This window comes from Copadichromis virginalis, linkage group LG4 (assembly GCF_057382275.1).
Source record: "Copadichromis virginalis isolate Kocher_CV1m ecotype Utaka linkage group LG4, C_Virginalis_male_GT1.1, whole genome shotgun sequence".
NCBI classification, from domain to species: domain Eukaryota; kingdom Metazoa; phylum Chordata; class Actinopteri; order Cichliformes; family Cichlidae; genus Copadichromis; species Copadichromis virginalis.
The window spans coordinates 17,092,423-17,113,984 of record NC_140621.1 but is presented as its reverse complement, the minus strand read 5'-3'; the positions used below and the strand labels follow the sequence as shown (position 1 = coordinate 17,113,984).

At 38.2% G+C, this 21,562-nt stretch overlaps 2 protein-coding genes across 3 annotated transcripts; one reads left to right on the top strand and one right to left on the bottom strand.

Moving 5' to 3' along the window:
• Nucleotides 1-1,260: 1,260 nt before the first annotated feature.
• cabp5b (calcium binding protein 5b) lies at nt 1,261-13,003 on the top strand. Its single transcript, XM_085453918.1, has 7 exons — nt 1,261-1,417; nt 8,779-9,026; nt 9,994-10,024; nt 10,116-10,259; nt 10,767-10,876; nt 11,031-11,178; nt 11,633-13,003. The coding sequence occupies exons 2-7, from the start codon at nt 8,976-8,978 to the stop codon at nt 11,659-11,661; spliced, it is 513 nt and encodes a 170-aa protein (XP_085310044.1). The 5' UTR covers nt 1,261-1,417; nt 8,779-8,975; the 3' UTR covers nt 11,662-13,003.
• Nucleotides 13,004-14,429: 1,426 nt separating this feature from the next.
• Nucleotides 14,430-21,498, bottom strand: asphd1 (aspartate beta-hydroxylase domain containing 1). Of its 2 annotated transcripts, none has more exons than XM_085453915.1 (6): nt 21,367-21,498; nt 19,829-20,300; nt 19,489-19,695; nt 18,125-18,332; nt 15,828-15,941; nt 14,430-15,608 (listed from the first exon to the last, which is right to left on the bottom strand). In XM_085453915.1, the coding sequence occupies exons 2-6, from the start codon at nt 20,279-20,281 to the stop codon at nt 15,499-15,501; spliced, it is 1,092 nt and encodes a 363-aa protein (XP_085310041.1). In that variant the 5' UTR covers nt 20,282-20,300; nt 21,367-21,498; the 3' UTR covers nt 14,430-15,498. The 2 variants fall into 2 exon arrangements, with proteins under 2 accessions (XP_085310041.1, XP_085310040.1); XM_085453914.1 differs by having other exon boundaries at nt 21,398-21,498.
• Between the last annotated feature and the right edge of the window lie 64 nt (nt 21,499-21,562).

The following is a 21,562-nucleotide window of genomic DNA, read 5'->3' as shown; positions in this document are numbered from 1 at the left end:
CCACAATAGACTGTAACTGGTGTTGCATGGAAGTGGAAGCATTCAAGGACCACAGCAACTTAGCCATGAAGTCTCAGACCACATAAAGTTAGAGTTAGGTCAAATGCTGAGGTGCATTGTGCATAAAAGTACTGATGACTCAGTAACTCCAAAGCTCCAAACCTACCTGGTATAACATCAGCACAAAAACTGTATGCCAGGAGCTTTATCACATGACTTTCAATTGTCTACCAACTCCCATAGGTGTACTGAGTAGGTGGTCTAGTAGTTCTATCAATGTACTGTAGTATAAGTGCAGTCAGATTATCTAAGCAACACATTTGTTGTTTCTACATCAGATTTTTACTTGAACTCATGGCATTTTCAAGAAAAAATGTTTAGGAAAAGTCTAAATGTTTTGTTTTTTTTTACTATTCAATCTCCACTCTGCTGTTGTCTCTGGAGCAGGTAATCCCGTCTTTGGATGACAGACCAAAACACATTGTGAATACTTCATCTGATACCGTAATGTCTTTGCTGTTGTTGTGTTTGCCAGACAATACTTTAAAAAAGAACAAGAAAAAAGAAAGAAAGAAAGAAAAGTTGCTCTAATTAAAAAAAAAAAAAAAAACATAGAGGCAATAAATCCCATAGTTTAAATTTTAAAACATTTTAAAATTAAAAATGAAATATGACTATATTAAATGTTTAAATGCTTAAATTAAACATTTGTATCAATATTTATCACGTTCATTTACATAGAAATACTCTAGCTTCTAAAAATATGTATTTACTAGGGGTGCAACGATATTCGTATCGATATTGAACCGTTCAATACAGTGCTTTCGGTTCGGTACGCATATGTATCGAACAATACAATTTTTTTCAATTTTTTTTTTTTTTTTTTTTTTTTTTTTTGTGTCCCGTTTGGATCTATAGCCATCAGAATTGTTGTCTTGAGGCCAAGAAAGATGCCAAGAGGATTTATTTTAAGTGGATCATCATATTGGTCCATTTGATTGACCTTTATTATAATTATGAATTTATTTTATTTTCAGTTGCAAACGGGACAGACATGACTGTGGGATAGGACAGGGGGAAAGAATGAAAGAAAGAGGGGGAGAGAAAGAAAGAAAACCAAAGGGGAGAAAAAAAAAAGAACAATACAAAATTTGTAATTTATTTTATCAACTTTCCTTCTGACGATGCTGTCTGTGTTGAGCGCTCAGTGAATCTGCATTTGACTACTCCGCCTAGGCTCGAGAGTGCAGCCTAGGCGGAGTAGTCGAACGCAGATTCACTGAGCACTCAACACAGACAGCATCGTCAGAAGGAAGAGCGCAGGGCAAGCTAGCGAGACAGAAGTGGACCTCCCCACCCTCATTCAGATCTGGCGTTTGGAATTATTTTGGTTTTCATGTGACGTATGACCCTGAAGGTAAGCGAGTCATGGACTAAAGTAAAACAGTATGTTGGATGTGCCATGCAATGCTCAATTACATGGGTGGGAGCTAGTGTGTTAGCGCAGTTAGCTCGTTAACGTGTTGGCCGTCTAGCCCCTCTGTATAGGGTAGCTCGTTAACGGAGATTTGCCGTGTTGTGGCGTTAAGGTTATTTCAACGAGATTAACCTGAAAGCACTAGTGGGAACACAACGAATATGACTGCACATTTACACCGACATCATCCTAGTGCAAAGACAAAAACAACAAGCATGCATGCTACAAACTTTAGCCGAGTCATTTAGACAGCTGTTAGCACAGGATTCTCCTTATGGAGACCTGATATGTTTAATATGCTGCTGAGAATATAGCCCAGAAGAAGCGGATAGTATAGCTTTTATTTTGGAAAGAGACATTTCTCTGTAATAAACTCTCTTTTCCAAAGATGAGTGATTCCTCAATCAGATACAGGGCTCGCAATATCGCTAGCCCGATGTCCCGGGGCTATCTCTCCCCTGCCTGTCGGGCTATTGTAGGAAGGAAAAATATATGTCAATGCTTTTGCATTCTTTCGGAAATGTAGCTGGGTAATTATGTCATTGGCATTGGTGAGCCACTGTCAATATGTGACATATTGAAATCATGTTTGAATTTGCGCTTGTTTTTTTGCTTTCACTTTGCAATCGCGCGAACTGTGTATAGAGAGCGACAGCACTGATCTGTGAGTGATGATAATTTGTGCACCAATTCCTCTGACATCGTCTTATTAATCGTTAGCTTACTATGCAAACATGACAAGTGAAATCTCCCGCAGCTTAAACATGTGAGAGGTTGATCGCGCAGAGAATCGCTGAGCTTATGTGAGTGCGGCAGGATATATATTTCACTACGATGACCTGGATGATTGAGAACCTTCACAGACAGATATATATTTTAGTTCTGCTGAGCCAAATAAGACAGGTCAGGGTGAAGAAGTGACAGCCAAAGAAAAGCTTACCACAAAACGGAGAAGTTATGACAAATCAGACTATAAGGCAAAAAGAAAGTGCAGCTTTATGGTTTCATGGACAAAAGAATTTCTGTGGCTGCAATATGACGAGCTAAAAAACAACACGCACAAGGGTTAGGGTTAAATTTAAAAACTGTACTTTTGTGTTAAAATATATATTTATAATTTTAATAAATGACAAATTAAAAAGGCATGAACATTTTTTTTTGTATCGAAAAAATATCGAACCGTGACACCAAAGTATCGAACCGAACCGTGAATTTTGTGTATCGTTGCACCCCTAGTATTTACAGATGGTAGAATCACAGGTGTTATTGTGACAATGAGTTGAACATCAGATTTTTGGTCATATACTGCCCCCTGTAGATTCCTGTGAAACTGTATGTCTGAAGGTTTTTGTAAAGCCTCTCTCATTACTTAAACCACTGTGGGTCTCTGGCACAGTAATACACAGCAGAGTCCTCTGGCTTTAGGTTGGAAAGGCTCAGATACACTATGTAGTTGCTGTCATCTCTACTGACTTCTATACGTCCAATCAAACTATTCGCATATCTGTTGTTGCTGGAAGGTCTGTGGCCAACCCCGATCCATTCCAGTCCTTTTCCTGGTTGTTGTCTTATCCAGCTCATACCACAGCAGGTAAAGTCAGAACCAGATCCCTTGCAGGAGAGACTGAGAGTCTCCCCAGGCCTTTTCATTACAGGACTGGAAGGAACAGACTCCAAACTCTGACCTGTAACACCTGGGGAGATGAAAACAGAAATGATGTTCTTCAATGACTGGCTGACATAGTGTTTCTTCATAGTGAAGAAGCAGAAGCACTTACATGGCAGAAAGAAAGCAACCAGCAGCACAGTGAGTGTGTTTGTCATCCTGAGCCTGAAGATTCTCCACTGCTGCTCTGATGATCAACACAAAGTACAAGATGGGTCAGCAGGAAAGAAGTACACTGCACACATTTGCATTTGCATCAGGATTTAATGAAGAAGGTGTGGCTCTGGTGCTGTTATTCCTTATCACTGAATCTAATGTTGCCTTCATTTAGGACATTTTAAACACAGATATCCAGTTTTCTTTTTTAATTATTATATTTTTCTAACTATAATATATATCAGAAGAAATAATACGACTCCCTCACAGTCAGTAGTTATATTTTATAAGATTTACTCGACCATAAAAAGATAAACACATAGTAATTATCACACTCTCTTTCACGTTCTACTTGTAAAAGAAAAGTATAAGTAAACATCCATTCAGACAGGCAGCACTGAATTAGGACATGATACAGTACTGGCCAAGTGTTTGAATTGAATTGAATTGAATTAAAGAAAATAAGAACATAGTATCGAGGAGAGCCGCAGGTATCTCTCAGCACAAGCTTTTATGTAGCAACATTTGTCTCCATGTAATATAGCAACATTCTCCCTTTGTGATAGAGTCAGTTTAATTGCCTGACTCTTAAATTTTATAAAAGTTATAGAGTAGTAATGATGTTTTTACTTAAAAAAAAAAAAAAAAGGAGTTTAAATGATTTGAAAAAACAATGTTGTTTTGAAACAAAGGTCTATTTGTGATTCTAATCCTGACAGAACACTGCATTTGTTCTGCTTCTTATTGTTTCATCTTTTACCAGGACACGTTTACTGTTGGTCAGTCACTGATGCCAGAACATTTTGATTTTGATCTCTCTTTCTGGTGGCTCATCTGTTTTCATGTTACATGTCAGACTATGGCCTCTATTCCTTCTAGTCCTGTAGTGAAAAGGCCTGGGCAGACTGCACTCTTTCCTCATTGTTCCTCATCTACCTGCTGTACAATGCACTGTGTTTTTAAAGTGCTATATAAATAAATAAATGATGATGATGATGATGATGATGATGATGATGATGAGTGTTCTGAGGGTTCCTATTCTGGTGGTTTCATATTAAGAGTGTTCAGGTTCATGTTTATATCTCCTGATGATTTGTGTTACTGTGGTTGGTTTTGCTTTACACTGGATAGTCTCAGATACACCATGCTGCTTCTGTTGTGTCTGGTGATTTTGCTTTTTAGTCACGCCACTCAGTCAGAACAGAGAGCTGCCGTCTCTGACTTTGGTTCTGCTGAAGGTTTCATCTTTAAGTTGTTGATCCAGGTATGCTTTGCCCCAGTTCTTTAAAAATTATACTACAAACATCATCTTTGCTGTTTCAGTAGAGTTCAGTTTGGGTTTCTTCTGGTGCCGTGTTCTCTTATACTGAATCTGATGAAGAAATCTATATGAAACACCGTTGTTGTATGCTACATTTCAAAACTTGTATATTCACCACAGCAGATCCACATCAACACTGTTCATTAATACGAAAGTAAAGTAGCGTAGTGTATGTGGATTGTATGTCAATGTTTTTCCTCTTTCTCATCGTTGGTCCTCCTCATGAAAGCTTCAAGGAAAATGTTTAGGAAAAAGGGAAATGACTGTTTGACCCTGCTGTTGTCTCTTGCACTGATAAACTCTCTGACTAAAGCATGTTTTAAATACTTCCAGATGTGTTTGCTTTTATTCACTGTTTGAGGATCAACATCCTTTTCTCTGGAACACCTAGGAAAGAGACAAGTAAAATACTTGAACTAAGTTCTCTATCTCAAAATAAAAAACAAACACATGTTTTTTAAAGCTATGTTCTTGAAACATACAGACTCAAGGTAGACTCAAAATATTGATGGTTGATTGCTAGTGTTTAAATGTATTTATACATTTATTCTCTGATATGTTTGTTAGAGGTTATTGCATTTTTTTAATTTGTATTCACATGTGGAAGAATCACAAGCATTATCATGTCAGTGAGATGAACATTATATTCTTGATCATCTACTGCCCACTGTAGATTCCTGTAAAACTGTATGGCTGAAGGTTTTATATAGCCTCTCATTACTTAAACCACTGTGTGTCTGGCACAGTAATACACAGCAGAGTCCTCTGGCTTTAAGTTGGAAAGCCTCAGATACACTATGTAGTTGCTGTCATCTCTACTGACTTCTATACGTCCACTCAAACTACTCGCATATTTGTTGTTGCTGGAAGGTTTCCTATCCATTCCAGTCCTTTTCCTGGTTGTTGTCTTATCCAGCTCATAGCACAACAGGTAAATTCAGAACCAGATCCCCTGCAGGAGAGACTGAGAGTCTCCCCGGGCCTTTTCATTACAGGACTGGAAGGAATGGACTCCAAATTCTGACCTGTAACACCTGACTGACACAGTTTTCCTGGTTAATGATGGAACAGTAAGAAGCAGAAGCACTCACATGGCGGAAAGAAAGCAAACAGCAGCAGAATGAGTGTGTTTGTCATCCTGAGCCTGAAGATTCTCCACTGCTGCTCTGATGAGCAACACAAAGTATAAGATGGGTCAGCAGGACAGAAGTACACTGCACACATTTGCATTTGCATCAGGATTTGATTAATTTAATGTGTCTCTGGAACAGTAATACACAGCAGAGACAGTGTTTCTTCATAGTGAAGAAGCAGAAGCACTCACATGGCAGAAAGAAGTCAGTGTGTTTGTCATCCTGAGGATTTAGAATAATCAGTTTACATGAAAAGCATCTCTTTGGACTGTGAGGGGAAGTAGAAGTCCAGGGTGAGAACCCACAGGCACAGGGAGAACATGCAAGTTTCACATAGAAAAGGCCCAACATGGATACAAACCCAGGACCTTCTTGCAGTAAGGTGACAGTACAAACCACCTTCTTATGCACCTTATTTGACTTTTTTTTTTTTAAAGATAAGAGGCCATTGCTGGATCATTCATGTAGTCATGGTCAAAGATCATTTAATTTTTAAAAAGTTGAGACAGGGGCAACTAATCAATTGAGAAGGTGTGTAATGCTAATAAAAAAATCATCTAGTGGAACATTTAACTAATGACGTTCATCAGTAACAATAGCTTAGTATAAAAAGAACATCCTTGAGAGGCTAAGACAGAAGTAAAGATGTGGAGGGTCTCACTAATGTGTGAATTTGGCAAATTCAATTCACATTAAGCATTTTCCTTTATCTGTAATATACAATCAATAAACACTTCAGAGAAATTGAAGACATTTTTGTACAAAAGGGACAAAAACAGTTAGCAGGTGGCACTGAATGAGGACATGATTCTGTACTGAAAAGCACAGAAATTCATGGACATCACATGTACCAGCATTGTCTCCACGTAATAGAGCAGCATTGTTTCTTTGTAATTAGTTCTGCGTTATTGTCTGTTTGTTATATTCTGAGAAATTTGAAGCATACACTCAAAGGAGGGTTTAAATTATTTGAAAATTGGTATATTATTTATAGCACCCCAATGCAGACTTTCTTTATGAACAACTGAGAATGATTTACATCTTCTACAGTGACTCAGCTTCTTTGGAAACACAGTCATATTATTTGTGATTCAAATCCTGACAGACGACTGCGGGTGTTTAATTCTGTTTCAGTTCTGACCTCTGTGAACCAGATTTAAACTGCTTCTTATTACTCCTTCCTAATCTGCACAGGAAGATGTGAGTTTGCATAGTGGGGGGAAAAAAAGTTTCAAACTAAAAAAAAATCACATTTGCACATGTTTTTGGTTGTGCTTGTTAAATTTCAGTTTCATGCCTTGCTGATATTTTAACTATGATATGCAAAACTTTTCTGTCTTTCATCATTAGTCAAGCGTCTTTAATCATCAAAATGAGCCATAAGATTAAAAAATAAAAGAAAAAATACATTTAAACACCACATTTCTAGAAATTGTCTCCTACAGAAAGAAAAAAGCATTAAAACTTTAGATTTGTCAGTGTTTGTTTGTTCTTATGATTATGTTTGCATACAGTGTATTCACCATTTCAGGCCTGGACACCTGCTGACATTCAAATGTGTGCAGTGAAATGTGTGCCTTCTGTTTTAAGAACTTGTATTTGTAGTGCTGATCGTTTTTTAAAGCAGTTTCACATCTACAGCTGTGGTCCCAGAGGTATGTAGAGACGGGGCAGTAAGTCTCTAAAGATGATACTGCATGTTTCAAAAAACAAGAAAACAGGAAACCTTCAAGACTCACTGGCCATTGTGACAATACTACAGTCACATTTATCTCAAAGTGCTTTACAGTACAAGCCATATTCACTCATTTCCACACACACTCATATATGCAGGCTTTTGATCGAGACACAGCCTTTGCTCTGTCACACATACACTCTTCCAGAGAGCGCAGTTGCTTTAATGAAGGAAAACATCCAGTCAACAGCAGGGCAGAAATATCCAGTTTACCATCTGGATATCTGCTCTCAGATCTTAAGTGGGAGGGGCAGATTTGTCTGGGTCATATAAATAAAAATGCAGCTAAATGTTGCATGGAATTTATTCCTGTCTTTCTGCTTTCACTAACAAACATGTTCAGTTTGCTACCTCACTTCCCACAAGCCTAATATTTATTTTTGTTCCATTAAAAATAAATGATTTAATGAACAGCTGAATTTTGACCAGTTTCTCCTAATCCCCAGCCTGTACTTATGATGAATAAGGAGAAAAGGACAAATCCAATGACACAAACTACCACTTAAGTTACTTTGATTACATCAGGAGAAACTCAAGAAAAAAGTCTTTATTAACAAAGTGATGGTTATTAGGTACCCAACTTACTGGCAGTCCTTCTTGTCTGGCGTCATTATGGGCAAAACCTATTTACTGCTTAACAATTTGGAAAATGTTACAAGCATGAAAATGATGTAACCCTGATTAATATTCATTTCATTAATAGTTTTTACAAAAGACATCAGGACATGACATAACTACACAAAGACAATTTTATGTGGTGAATACAGTTAATCTGTTATATAAACACGTATAATTTTAAATACATATCTGATGCCTGAGCTAGCTGCCACAATCTCATTTTCCTGTATTTATTTTGAGGCGTCACATTGGTCACGTGCTTATTTATTTAAAATTATGTGATGCAGCAAATAATGTGTATTTATGAGTTAGGACTTAAGAATATGATGCAGATTGACGACATTACACACATCATAAAATTTTGACAAAGCATTGGTTTATATGGTCATATAACAGGACACTGCTGTATTCTCATATAAAGCATGTAAGAGTCACAGCGATTCTTTGTTTTCGCTGATTGTTTGCATGTAGAGACTATGACTAATCCTAAGCATTAACTGCGGGGTCATATAAGAAACCTTTTTTTTTTTAAATATGTAATGAAAGCAGATTGTAGATTATAAAACTGATGTAACAAATTAAAAAGCTTGTTTTTTTATGTACAGGGTAACATTTGAACACATATGTGAAATGTCTATATGCACAGCATTTAAGCCTATCTTTCTTTTCCAGACCAAAGCGGCAGAGATAATCCATATGAGACATCCCTTGCCTCGCCTGGCGTATGTGGACCGCAGCTGATCTCAGTTCATACACACACACACACATACTCTCACTCGCTCACACTAAAAACAGAAGGAATTTATAGTTTTATAAGAAAGAAATTCACAAATATACATAGCTCGGGGATCTTGACTGAATCTGGCATCATGAGTCTTAAACAGCCCTGCATCTTTCTCAAAGGAGGCAAAAGGAGACATGTAAGTAAACATATGATTTCAGTTTGATCCTGTGACTTTATGGCTTTATCTTAAATTTCTAAATGGCAGATTAAAAGTAAGTCTATTTAAATTTCTCTTCTTTTTCTCTGTCAACAGAAATTCATTATTTTTTTGGAATAGTTGTTTTGGTTCCTATGGTAATTTTTATATCGTAGAATTTTCAGCTAATGAGGGAACAGGCTTAAAGAACTAATTCTAAGGCCGATTTTTGCTTGGTTCCTCACCAGGATGCTTTTCTCTCATTTTCTTTGAATACATTTTCTAATTTCATAGTAATAAGACACTTTATACATAATTCTAACAAGCATAGCTTAACCAAATGAAGGCTATGATCTACACAGGACATTCTGCACAGGAAATTTGATCAGATAGATGCTGTAGCTAAAGAACATGCCATGCAAGGGTGTATATGAACATAATAATACATGCTAAAAATGTACCATTCAGGAATAAAGATAGCAACTGTTAGAAGAATATCCCAGACAAAAGTATAATTACATAAACAACTATGAATGTATTTCACTCACACAATTGTATTAAAGATTTTCATTTATCATGTCTGAGTGACAATGACTCCCTCTCACTTCTTAGCTTACAATATTTTATTGCAGTAATGTTTAAATAAGTTATACACACTTACAGATCTTAAAGTCATTGAACAAAAGCAGTTTCAGCTAATGTGTTATGGGTGTTCTTATTATACAGGGAACATGATTATATATGCAGAGCTTAAGGAGCATTGCAGAAATGCACAGCATGCATGACTGTTACTTTTAGAAAGAGTCGTTTGTCCCCAGGGATGAGAATGTGTTGCGTGATTTGGTAACATCTGTCCAAGAACAACAGATGAAGAGTGCTTCATTGAGGCTAATGTTTACCAAATAGGTCAAATTTGTGGCACTACTGAAGCATTACTAATATCATTTTCATTTAAACTGTTTTGCAGTCAAGAGCACTTACACATGATGAGATAGAAGGTAATTATATGTTAAGCTTTCATATTTACTTTATAAAGGGTTGTATAATTCTTTACATTTCTCACTTTTCCTCAAATTGTATGCTCCACAGAGTTACGTGAAGCTTTTGTAGAGTTTGATAAGGACAAGGATGGTTTAATAAGCTGTAAAGACTTGGGGAACTTGATGAGGACCATGGGTTATATGCCAACTGAAATGGAGCTGATAGAACTGAGCCAAAACATCAACATGAACCGTGAGTAATGTGACAACAAAGTAAAACTAAAACCTACAGTTTATTAACTGAAGAAAATCAAGTCTAACTATCACATTTTATGAAGAATAATACAGACAAATATAACAGTGACATTAAAAAACACCTTTTTTTCTGTGACACACATTTGACTTTTTTAAATATGTAATAAATTCCCATATTTGTTGATTATGTTTTTGTTTTTTGCTTTTTCTTTTATTATTTTTCTACAAACACAAATAGAAACATGGCATCATTTCTTCTTAAAGTTTCTGGAAACTTGACTTGAAAATGGTTCATTAAAGCTGACATTTCCTGTTTCATATGGGTATAATAACATTAGTCATCATAATGCATTTTATGATCATTTGGCTCATTCTATGTCAGTGTGTGTACATATGGACATTTATGAAACCCATAGAAACACTATTGTAAAGTATTTCATTCTAGTCCATCATCACAGGAAGACAAATGCCCTGCTTAAACTATGTTATCGAAATCTTATTGCAGTTGGGGGGCGGGTGGACTTTGAGGATTTTGTCGACCTAATGACCCCCAAGCTTCTGGATGAAACTGCAGGGATGATTGGTTTGAAGGAACTCAAAGATGCTTTCAAAGAGGTAAGCACACCTTTGACTCACTTTGTGGTCTTTGGCACCCCATGGTGGACAGTGCATTAACTTACTTTAAAAAACTTTGTTAGAGCATGAAACTCATGCAGCAGAACTCTAAAAGGTTTGCAATATTTGGATGGCTTCTTCCTCTTTTCTGCAGTTTGATTTAGATGGCGATGGTGCTATCACTTCTGATGAGATGAAACATGCTATGTTGAAGTTGTTGGGCAAACAAACCAGCAAAAATGAAATCGATGCAGTGGTCAAGGAGGCTGACAACAATGGTGATGGAACAGTTGACTTTGAGGGTAAGTTAAACAAACAGACCACAAAAAAATAATTTCATTTTACAGCAACTTTTTATATTATTTTGTGTTGCCTCACATAATAATATTACTATTACTATAACTGTGAAACAGGAAACTTAAAGAAAGAAGAAGTTGTGCATTCAGCTTAGTTTTAACTGATATAGTGCCAATTTATAACAACACTCACCTCAAGGAAAAGGAAATTAGTTTAACTTAAGCTTTTGTTGTTGTGACAAAAACATATTCAAAATTTGTCTTCCTAATACTGTGACAGTCCTCGGTAGAAAAACTTATTACACACGTATTTACCGATATTTCAATCTTGCTGGCAAATCTATGTCATCAATAATGCTGCTGCAAGGCTGCAACATTTACATAAGAATGAATAAATATTTGTAGCTTTATGGAGCAAGAAGAACATAGCTTATAGAAACTATGTTTATTTTCTTTACAGAGTTTGTGAAAATGATGTCACAGAAATGAGAACAAAGGAATGAAGAAAGGAGCGGATGTATTTTTATTACGTTTTCTGTTATTGTTATTTTGTAATTTCTGGTAATGGGCTCCTGCATCACTGCTAGAATATGTGGCACTCATTATTTTTTTAAATCTTACTTATTAATTTATGGATTTGCTATTGTCAAAATTTGTTAGCTCTAGAAAGCCAGACCTGATTTTGTGTATTTGTCACTTGTCCCCTTCTTTCTTAATGCCCTGAACGTGTCCAAGTTAAAAAATGACAGGTTGTATCTGTGTCATTGTTTGATTTTTAAAATTTATAAATAAATATAAAATATTAAAAATAGCAACTCTACAGTATATTAAGTTAATTTATGATCTGGACAGACTTGGTGGGCTGCGGTGCATACCGATATTTCATGCTGGAAGTGATTTACATTGCATGAATTCCTTCCTGGACATTTTCACCTATATTAGTTCTGCATGTTTAGCTGAAATTCTTGTTTTTGGCTCAGAAAAAGGATTGCAATTCATGTCAAACTACAAAAGGTCATTGATTTGCAGTTTAACTTAGCAGTGGAGTTTACTGACATGCTAATTATTGTATTCCCTGAACAGATACATGCATTTCCCCAGTTTTACTGCTAATCACCAGACAGGAGGTGTAGTCTAAGTGGTGCTGTGTTCTTGCCTTATTTGGATAAAACATCAGAGATTAGGTTTCTTTATTGCTCTGTGACATGTGAGATAATTAAAACATATGTGATGATTGTGGTAGAGATGCACCATTGTAAAAAATATATATATATATATTTTGTTGTTTTTGTTTTTTGTTGTTTGTTTGGTTTTTTTGCTTTGGCACCTTTAAATTAATATCTGAAACAAAATAGTTACAAAAATTAATAATCATCATTTTCCATGACCAAATTAATATAATTAATACAATGTTTTGTATATGTGTAAAAAAAAATGTGATATTTATTGAATGATGAGTATTATTTATACATGTTGTTGTAATGTTTTGCTCTTTGGTTGTGTCTCCACTGTCTGCTGTCTGCTCTCATGAGCTCAGTCAGGCTCAGCTGTATTGGGAAAAAGAAGAACAGGGCACAGATGTTACTCTGGGATGGGTGATATGTTCTTTACTGACAGTCACAGCTTGAAGTTATTTCCTCTATGATCAGGACTATGATCAGCCTGTTATGGCAAATAGACAGTATTCTCAAAAATATTTTATTCCAGACTGCAGGTTGTATAAAGGTTGAAGTTGTTGTATCCCATTTTTCTCTCTGCAGCGATGACTTGGGTAAAAATCATTCAGCATCTTTTCTCTTCAAAGTCAAGATTGCAAAATCTGTAATAAACCTCTGAAGGATGGCTGTTTCCATGGAATTTTATTTATTACTGGAAATTTTTCTCAACAATTGAACAGTTGAATACCAATGACTGATGTAATTTCCAAACAGCAGACTCCCAGTGATAGTAAGCAGAGATTTATTTTTCAACCACTTTCCATATTAGACATCTTTCACTTTTGAAAATCCCTCTAGTTGCTAATTCTGTTGCATAACAAAAGAACAGCATGTGAGTTCTTGCATGTGACAAAGGCTATTTTCATCTTTCAGACTTACATGTAATGGTTGAGTTTCTAAAGACTAATATCAAGGCTGGTAATGACAAATAATGTGTGTTATAGAACTTTGTTACATTTTCAGAAAAAAAACTACTTAATTATTCTTTCTGACTGGATGACTAATAATATTGCAATATGCCATTAGTGGCATACAAATATCTCTACAATATAGGTTTAACTTTATTTTTAAATATTTACTAATAAAGTTTAATTATTATTTTTTTTACTTCATATCTCTTCATTTTGAAAAAAATCTTCTTTTACTTGCTTTTAAATTGTTATACTATCTGCTAATGACTGTGAAAGCTTCATTATTTCTTCCCAGTAAATGTCCCCTGCTGAATGAATCATTCCCATACAACTGCATTTAAACAGTCTCGGGAATAATCTGCCTCTTTGGGATGGATTAGTTCAGTCAGTGTAATCCCCATCATGGGACCCTCACAGGAACAGATGGCAGATAAGACAAAATCGGCACACTAATTCTTATCTACCGACTAAAAAAAGGAAGCAAAAAAGGACTAAATGACCTAAATGATTGGAAATGTGTTTCAGTATGATGATTGAATTAAAAGACACATTCATTAAAGTGTTTGTGTGATATGTTTTAGACTGCATACCTTTTTTTAGACTATAAACTTGCCCATGTCCCTAAATAATTATTTTCACCTAAATAATTAAGTTTTGAAATATATACAAATAAGAATATTCAAATATTCAATGCAGCAACTTATTGCATTTAGGCATGTAGAAACTGTCATGAAGAACTTACACCTTGGCCTGGTTGTTAGTGTCGAATGCGGTGGTCTGAGTATTTCATAAACTGCTGATCCACTGTGATTTTCCCACCTAAACATGTCTAAGGTTTGCAGACTATGGACCAAAAAAGAGAAAATATCCAGTGAGCGGCAGTTCTCCAGCTGAAAATGGCAGAGGTCACAAGAGAATGGTCAGACTCCTTAAAGGAAGACAACGGTGACTTAAATAACCACTTCTTATAGCCAAGGTATGCAAAAGAGCATCTCTGAATGTATAACATGTAATTGTAAAGCAACTACAGCTGCAGAAGACCACAGTAAGTCTTACTCCTGTCAGCTGAAAAAAGGGAACTGAGACTACATTGCGCAGGAAAAATGTTCCCTGATGAGTCTCAGTTTCCAGTGTGACATTAAGATAGTGGGTCAGAATTTTGTAAACAGCATAAAAGCATAGATGCATACTGCCATCTGTACATCCGTCCATCCAGATGATATTTGGGCCCCTTGGTGACTGATTATATATAGCAAGACAATAATGGTTTGATCATTTATTTGGTTTTTGATTTCCAAACAGCATTGACAAAAGCCTCATATAGGACTGTGCAAAAGTTTTTGAGCCACACATCATCATCATCATCATCATTATTATTATTATTATTATTACAAAGAATAAACATGTTTATATTAAGTATTGAATTTTAAGCTTATTATAATTTTACAATTCTGTTTTGTATTTTCTATTTTTTACAATTCCTTATGTACTGAATTATCATGTGTGTTCTTATATGTTTCAATAAATCACTGCACCTTCGTCCCATTTTCCTAGTAAAATATAAAGAACTGACAGATGGATCAAGACTTTTGCACAGTACTATATGTTGTATAATATGTAAACCACTGCAGGGCAATCAGTTATAAACAAAACTATAGGAAAGCACTTCTAGATAGAAATATACAAGCATACACAGAGGACTGTATGTAGGGAAAGAAAGAACCACAGTATATATTAGTCAAAATATTTTTGGCAATAATTTTGGAAAATAAAAATCATTTTATATTACAATTGTAATATTTATCTTTTTTTTTCACAGTTTTTCTGGTTGAATCATTCCCATAGCATATCTGCACATGCATCAACAGTTGAAAATAAACTCCAGTAGTTTTCACATGCATAAAGTTATGATGCCAAGTTGCTAACACTGGATCTGCTCTTTGTGCTTTCAAGTGATGCTTAGTTTGTAGCCTAGCATCCAGCCTATAACAACAATGTAATGCATTCATGTGGTAAAGCTCGGTGTAGACCCTAAATCCAACAGCACTTGAAAGCATGGCTAATGGCTTGTGTAATTCTTGGGGCAGATTCACACAGCGGTTAATTTACTGGAATGAGATGCATGTCCCAGGACTACCAGGTCTAATGTAAGGCATCTCTTCATGTTGTATACAAGTACACAGATAAACAAAAACATTTTAGAGTTCAGGGCTGAACATGAAGTCCAGGGCTTGTCTCTCTGCTGCAGCCACATTTGGATGCCAAAGGTCCACACTTAAAATGACGCTGGGTCTAGAATCTGGAGGGCCTTTCAAAGGAGACGGAGATATAGTTTTAGCATTTAAAAAATGTAATAGCTGTTTATACTTATCTAAAACAATTCATAAAAATTGATCAGGAATCTTTTTTTTTTAATTACCCACCACATTTTACATCTTAACATTTGGTCATATGTTAATTAATAAATGCAATAAGCTAATAGATCACAAATTAATTCATTTGTCAAAGCCATTTGTGACTCACTGACCCTTGTGGGAGACAGTGTGAAGGAAGGAGTCATCAACCAGGAGGCAGTGTCCTTCTGACCAGCACTGAGGCTCCCCTCCCACCACCAGCTCGCACAGGGGTGGAGTCTGCAGACCTACAACAGCGACGTCTGTCTTTCAGCTTTGGTTTTAAAAACACAGCATTATGCTTTCCCCTTTACTTAAAAGGGCATGGCTTCCAACCCTGTTTTTATTTAAAGCAGCAAGGATTATAGCCAGATGGATCACATTACAAAAATGACGAGAGGGAACTGAACCTCAACCCTGACCAGAGAAGTATTACATTATGCAATGGTTTAGTATTTAATCTGTTTTTTCTTCTATTTCTCTATAGTGCAGCGAAGTCTGACAACAATTTATTATGTGCACCCAAACAGTTCCACCTTTTTAATCTTAAATCCAATAATACTGCTTTGTTTTTGCTCGCACAGTGCATTATGTATAATGAACTAATAATTTACATAACTTGAGGTAGTTCCTGCAATACACACACATACATACCCTGAAGTCAAGTCCTACAGGTGATAAACCAGTATGTGTGTGTGTGTGTGTGTGTGTGTGTGTGTGTGTGTGTGTGTGTGTGTGTGTGTGTGTGTGTGTGTGTGTGTGTGTGTGTACTTTGATGTAAATATCATAAAAACAGGTCATTAGGTTGAGGAGGATAAATCCATGTATTAGTGTAGTGTGGATAGTTACAACAGAATAAACAGATTCCATTATCCATGTTACGTTTCGGTGTGTCAGTGTTTTGTTTTTGCATGACTTATGTATTTCCTGTTTTACTTTGAAAGTCGGTGTTATCTTAGTGTGTTCAGTTTACATTTTCCCTGTCTCGTCAGTTCTAATTTGCCCCAGCTGTGTTTCCCTCCTGTGGTCCATTCCCTGATTGCTCCTTCTATGTATTTAAGCCTTGTGTTTCAGTATGTCATGGTCGCGATCTCCCCCGTGTTGTAAATAGTTTGGTGTTTTGTTGTAAATAAATAGTCTGTTGTAAATAGTTGTGAATGGGTTTGTTAATACTTTCGTCATGGGATATTTTCGTTTTGGGATTTTGGTGGAGAGCCTTCGTGGTTTTATTTTCCTTATCTTTGTTTTTCTACGTTGCACCCCGGTTGCCTAGGCCGGGGTGTAACATATGGGGGCTCGTCCGGGATCGCTGGAGGGTCCGAAGGAGGGACAGCTTCGGCCTTCTGTCTTCGCTGGAGGGTCCGAGGACCGCTTCAGCCTCCGTCTGTCTTCGCTGGAGGATCCGAGGGACCGCTCCAGCCTTCTGCAGCTGGTGGGCTGCGTGTCCGTGTGTGCAGCTGGTGGGCTGCGTGTCCGTGTGTGCAGCTGGTGGGCTGCGTGTCCGTGTGTGCAGCTGGTGGGCTGCGTGTCCGTGTGTGCAGCTGGTGGGCTGCTCATCCGCCTTCGCTGGAGCGTCCGAGGGACCGCTCCAGCCTTCATCCGCCTCTGCTGGAGGGTCCGGGGGACCGCACCAGCCTTCGTCGTCTGCTGGAGGGTCCGTGGGACCGCTCCAGCCTCCATCAGCTTCGTCTGCCTTCATCCGCCTTCGCTGGGGGGAGGGTCCGTGGGACCGCCCCAGCCTTTGTCGTCGCTGGAGGGTCCGTGGGACCGCCCCAGCCTTTGTCGTCGCTGGAGGGTCCGTGGGACCGCTCCAGCCTTCATCCGCCTTCGCTGGAGGGTCCGAGGGACCGCTCCAGCCTTCGTCGTCTGCTGGAGGGTCAGTGGGACCGCTCCAGCCTCCATCAGCTTCGTCTGCCTTCGTTTCAGCCTTCGTTTGTCTGAATCAAACTTTTCACTTGGGGTTACATGTTTGATTTTTGGGTAGGGGGAAATGTTACGTTTCGGTGTGTCAGTGTTTTGTTTTTGCATGACTTATGTATTTCCTGTTTTACTTTGAAAGTCGGTGTTATCTTAGTGTGTTCAGTTTACATTTTCCCTGTCTCGTCAGTTCTAATTTGCCCCAGCTGTGTTTCCCTCCTGTGGTCCATTCCCTGATTGCTCCTTCTATGTATTTAAGCCTTGTGTTTCAGTATGTCATGGTCGCGATCTCCCCCGTGTTGTAAATAGTTTGGTGTTTTGTTGTAAGTAAATAGTCTGTTGTAAATAGTTGTGAATGGGTTTGTTAATACTTTCGTCATGGGATATTTTCGTTTTGGGATTTTGGTGGAGAGCCTTCGTGGTTTTATTTTCCTTATCTTTGTTTTTCTACGTTGCACCCCGGTTGCCTAGGCCGGGGTGTAACATCCACAATAACTATAAGTCCATTACATACCAAGATGACAACGCAGGCGTGTATTAGTGGGTCCATATGTGCTTCCCAAAGTTGCTCCAGGGCCCAGCAGCCAAAATCCTGCTGATCCCAATGAGTTGCTGTTTATAAAAGTACGTAAAGACAGAAGTGTCCGGTAGGTGCAGGGACAGGCACGGCAGTTTCCTGCCACAGAGACACCAGCACTGTACAAAGGAAACACAGCTTGGCCCTGAAAAAGATAAAAGTCCATGTTTAACATTTGATACAGATCTTTTTTTTTTCTAACAGTTCCAATCACAAGCTTACATCCACTCATCGTTGGCATGAAGTCAGTAATTTGGGGATTTTAATGATTTCTTGGAACTGTTCTTTTTCCAGGGTGGGATGATTTTACAGCACACATCTTTAATTGCTTTAGAAAACAAGAACTGGGTCCACACATTTCAATTTATTTTGGATTTTATCTAATCCACACAAAAGTATGCATACGGGCTCAAATATATACAAGTACTCACTTTAATATTTTAATACGTGTTGCTGAAGCTTCTGTAATCCCCTTTAACATGACAAGGTCCAGGTCTATTGACTTCTCATTGGTGATAATAACCAGCTACAGCTTGACTGACCAATACTCAGAACAATAGTTATGCAGATGTGTCACCACTTTGCCAAGTAGGCACAAACTGCCACCCTCAGATGAGATGAAGCCAGTTTTACATTGCCATGAACTGAGAGGGTGCCAAGCTAGAAAGAATTCCCTGCTCCAAAATCAACACCTTTGAACTCGACTGAAATTTAGTCACAAAACTGGGTCCAAGCCAGAAAAAACTGTTTAAATTTACTCTACCAATTCTACCAAGACGAATAGACAAATATCTGGCCAGAATTTTGTCAGAAGCTTGTTAATGGCAATCAAAAGCACTGATGTGCAACTTGATTTAAACAAATTTCACTTTTACTCTGAGGCTGTCAGCATACTTTTTATGCTGTGGATTAGAGAAGATCCAAAATAAATTCAAACTTGTGCACCCAGTTCTTGTTTTTTTTAGTCATTAAACATGTGTGCTGTACAAACATGGCACCCTGGAAAAAGGACAGTTCAGATAAATCATTAAATGTCCCAAATTAACAGGGCATTCATGTCTTTGATGAGAGTAAACTAGAGACCACAACTGTACATTATGAGCCAAAAAAAAGAAAAAAACAGTGAAAAAATAATGAATAATCAGAAAAATGCCATCATACTAAAATATATCTCAGGAAGTGTAGTAGATTTCCAGGACTTACCAAGTTCATTCCATGGTATTTTGAATGACAGATAATTATTTTTGGATGGTGCATTATATCACTTTCTCCCAGTTGGCCTGAAGGATTTTATTGCATACCTTTGGTCCTACACAGGTCCAGCCTAATTTTGAGTCAATGCCCTTCTGGTAAACAGCCTGGAATTCAGCCAAGATCGCAGGGTAGTTGGCTTCCAAGACTTCAATGTCATGTCGATGAGCGTCACGTGGGAAGAAAGGCACACTTGGAACATCTGGCAGAAAGAAGAGATGAGGCTTCTGTATAGCAGAGTGATCATTCAGTCTGACCTAAAGTGAGACAAATGAAAAAGCTGTGATTATTTCTTGGCAGAGTTTTCTTTTGGTTTTTTTGGCTTCAAGAATGCAGCTGTAAATCTTAAACCATTGTGGAACAACTCTTGCAGTCCACTTGGAAGCATACCTGCTCGCGGAGGCCCTTATGAATGCGGCCCATGCCCACCCAACTGTAGCGTTTGGCATACTGCTGCAGGGCTGTGTACAACTTCTTGGCTTCTGCAGATGCCTGGGCAGGGAACAAGGCATGACTCAGCACTGGGGTGAGGTAGCCCTGTCCCTGCTCATCGTCTTCCACTGTTTCCATGGAAATAAAGGGACTAATTTGATCGCTCCTGGACAGCTTGGATCGTGCACTGCACTTTGTTCCAATACAGCTACCGCTACGGGACATCATGGACCTCCTTGAGCTTGACTTGAGCTTTCCAGCATGCGCATGGCCTGGGATTGGCAGATCGGAGCCCATCCGATAACAGTGCCAAAGAAACAAAAGCAGTAGAGTCCACAGAAGGCCACTCAGTGATTGTACACCCAGCTCCATATACGGAGTCAAGGGAAGCGTGTTCATTGACCAGTGCATCCTTTAATTTTGGGAGACACTGAAATAATAAAATAGAAACAGACTGAGAGATAATACAACATGTGTAATTTGGCAAAGTTCTATTGCTACTTTACTTCTTTTATGAATTTAAGGAGTTTTACAGATGCCATCACACTTGTACTTTTTACTTGCACTTTTTGCATGGTTATGTTTTTAATTAAAGTGGATTCGTGTATTTTTTTTTAATTTATGGAACAAAACAACAAGATTTTTCCCACAGTTCTGTTTTTCTTGCAGTCCAAAGCAAACAAAAGACCGTCCTTGCCCAACCTATTTTCTTTATCGTAATCCCCGTTCAGCGCCATGGGGATTGAGGTCGATGTCAGAGTGGACTTGAGAGTGGACATGTAGCTTTGGATCACTGGGTCACTTACCCCCCCCCCCCCCCCTTTTTTTTTTTTTTTAAGTTGGAGGCTGACATGGTGTTACATAAGACCTGATCTGTGACCCAAACTAGCTGTGGATTTCACTGCAGGCTAGGTCTTGTGACTACAAAGTTTAGCTTTTACTTTGAATTCACGGAACTTTTGAAACAGTTTTATGTTATGTTTCAATATTTATCCATTAGTTAAAATATTAGTATTGCATGACTAGTGCAACTGTTGCATTTGGCTTTTGGGGTATATACGCGCGCGCGCGTGCGTGCGTGCGTGCGTGCGTGCGTGTGTGTGTGTGTGTGTGTGTGTGTGTGTGTGTGTGTGTGTATGTGTGTGTGTGTGTCTTTAGAAGATTCAGTAAACAAAGTGTCGGGGTTTGGTCATATTTCTGCACATTCGTTTAGCCCTCACATGTAGTGGAAGCACCCCGTGCTGCAGCACAGACGTACACCATAAATGTGTTTCATGATTTGCGCATGCTTCAGCATACATTTTTGGTTTTTTGTTTTTTTGTTTTTTGTTTTTTTCCTCTGCACCAGCCCCCACAGCTCGGCTGGCTTGTTTACTGCCCGTGTTCCATGTTGGAGCAAACATCCACCCATTCCAAGAATCGGCGGCTGAAAATGTTCGCCATGCACACGGTACGACACATGCAGGCCTTTAAATGAATAAACATACACTATTTACCGTGCCGCTTTTCCCGTCCCTGTCAGATTACCTTGATAAAGGCTACAACGCAGCGCTGTGTCGGGACGCACTTCAGCACCGCGTCGGTGGACAGCTCCTCCACCGCTGACAGACAAAATGTGGTGGGGAGCTTCGCGGCGCTCTGCAGTTACAGCATTTCGCCGCTAGGGTGCACCTGGCGCTTCAACGCAAATGC

What these genes read in the sequence shown, in the direction of transcription:
- cabp5b (XM_085453918.1), top strand. Translation starts at nt 8,976, where the DNA reads ATGAGTCTTAAACAGCCCTGCATCTTTCTCAAAGGAGGCAAAAGGAGA. An exon ending in CCAAAACATCAACATGAACC is followed by an intron (nt 10,260 to 10,766) that starts GTGAGTAATGTG and finishes ATCTTATTGCAG; the next exon opens with TTGGGGGGCGGGTGGACTTT. An exon ending in TCAAAGATGCTTTCAAAGAG is followed by an intron (nt 10,877 to 11,030) that starts GTAAGCACACCT and finishes TCTTTTCTGCAG; the next exon opens with TTTGATTTAGATGGCGATGG.
- asphd1 (XM_085453915.1), bottom strand. Translation starts at nt 20,281, where the DNA reads ATGCACTGGTCAATGAACACGCTTCCCTTGACTCCGTATATGGAGCTG. An exon ending in ATAAGGGCCTCCGCGAGCAG is followed by an intron (nt 19,696 to 19,828) that starts GTATGCTTCCAA and finishes GTCTCACTTTAG; the next exon opens with GTCAGACTGAATGATCACTC. An exon ending in TCACACTGTCTCCCACAAGG is followed by an intron (nt 15,609 to 15,827) that starts GTCAGTGAGTCA and finishes CTCCTTTGAAAG; the next exon opens with GCCCTCCAGATTCTAGACCC.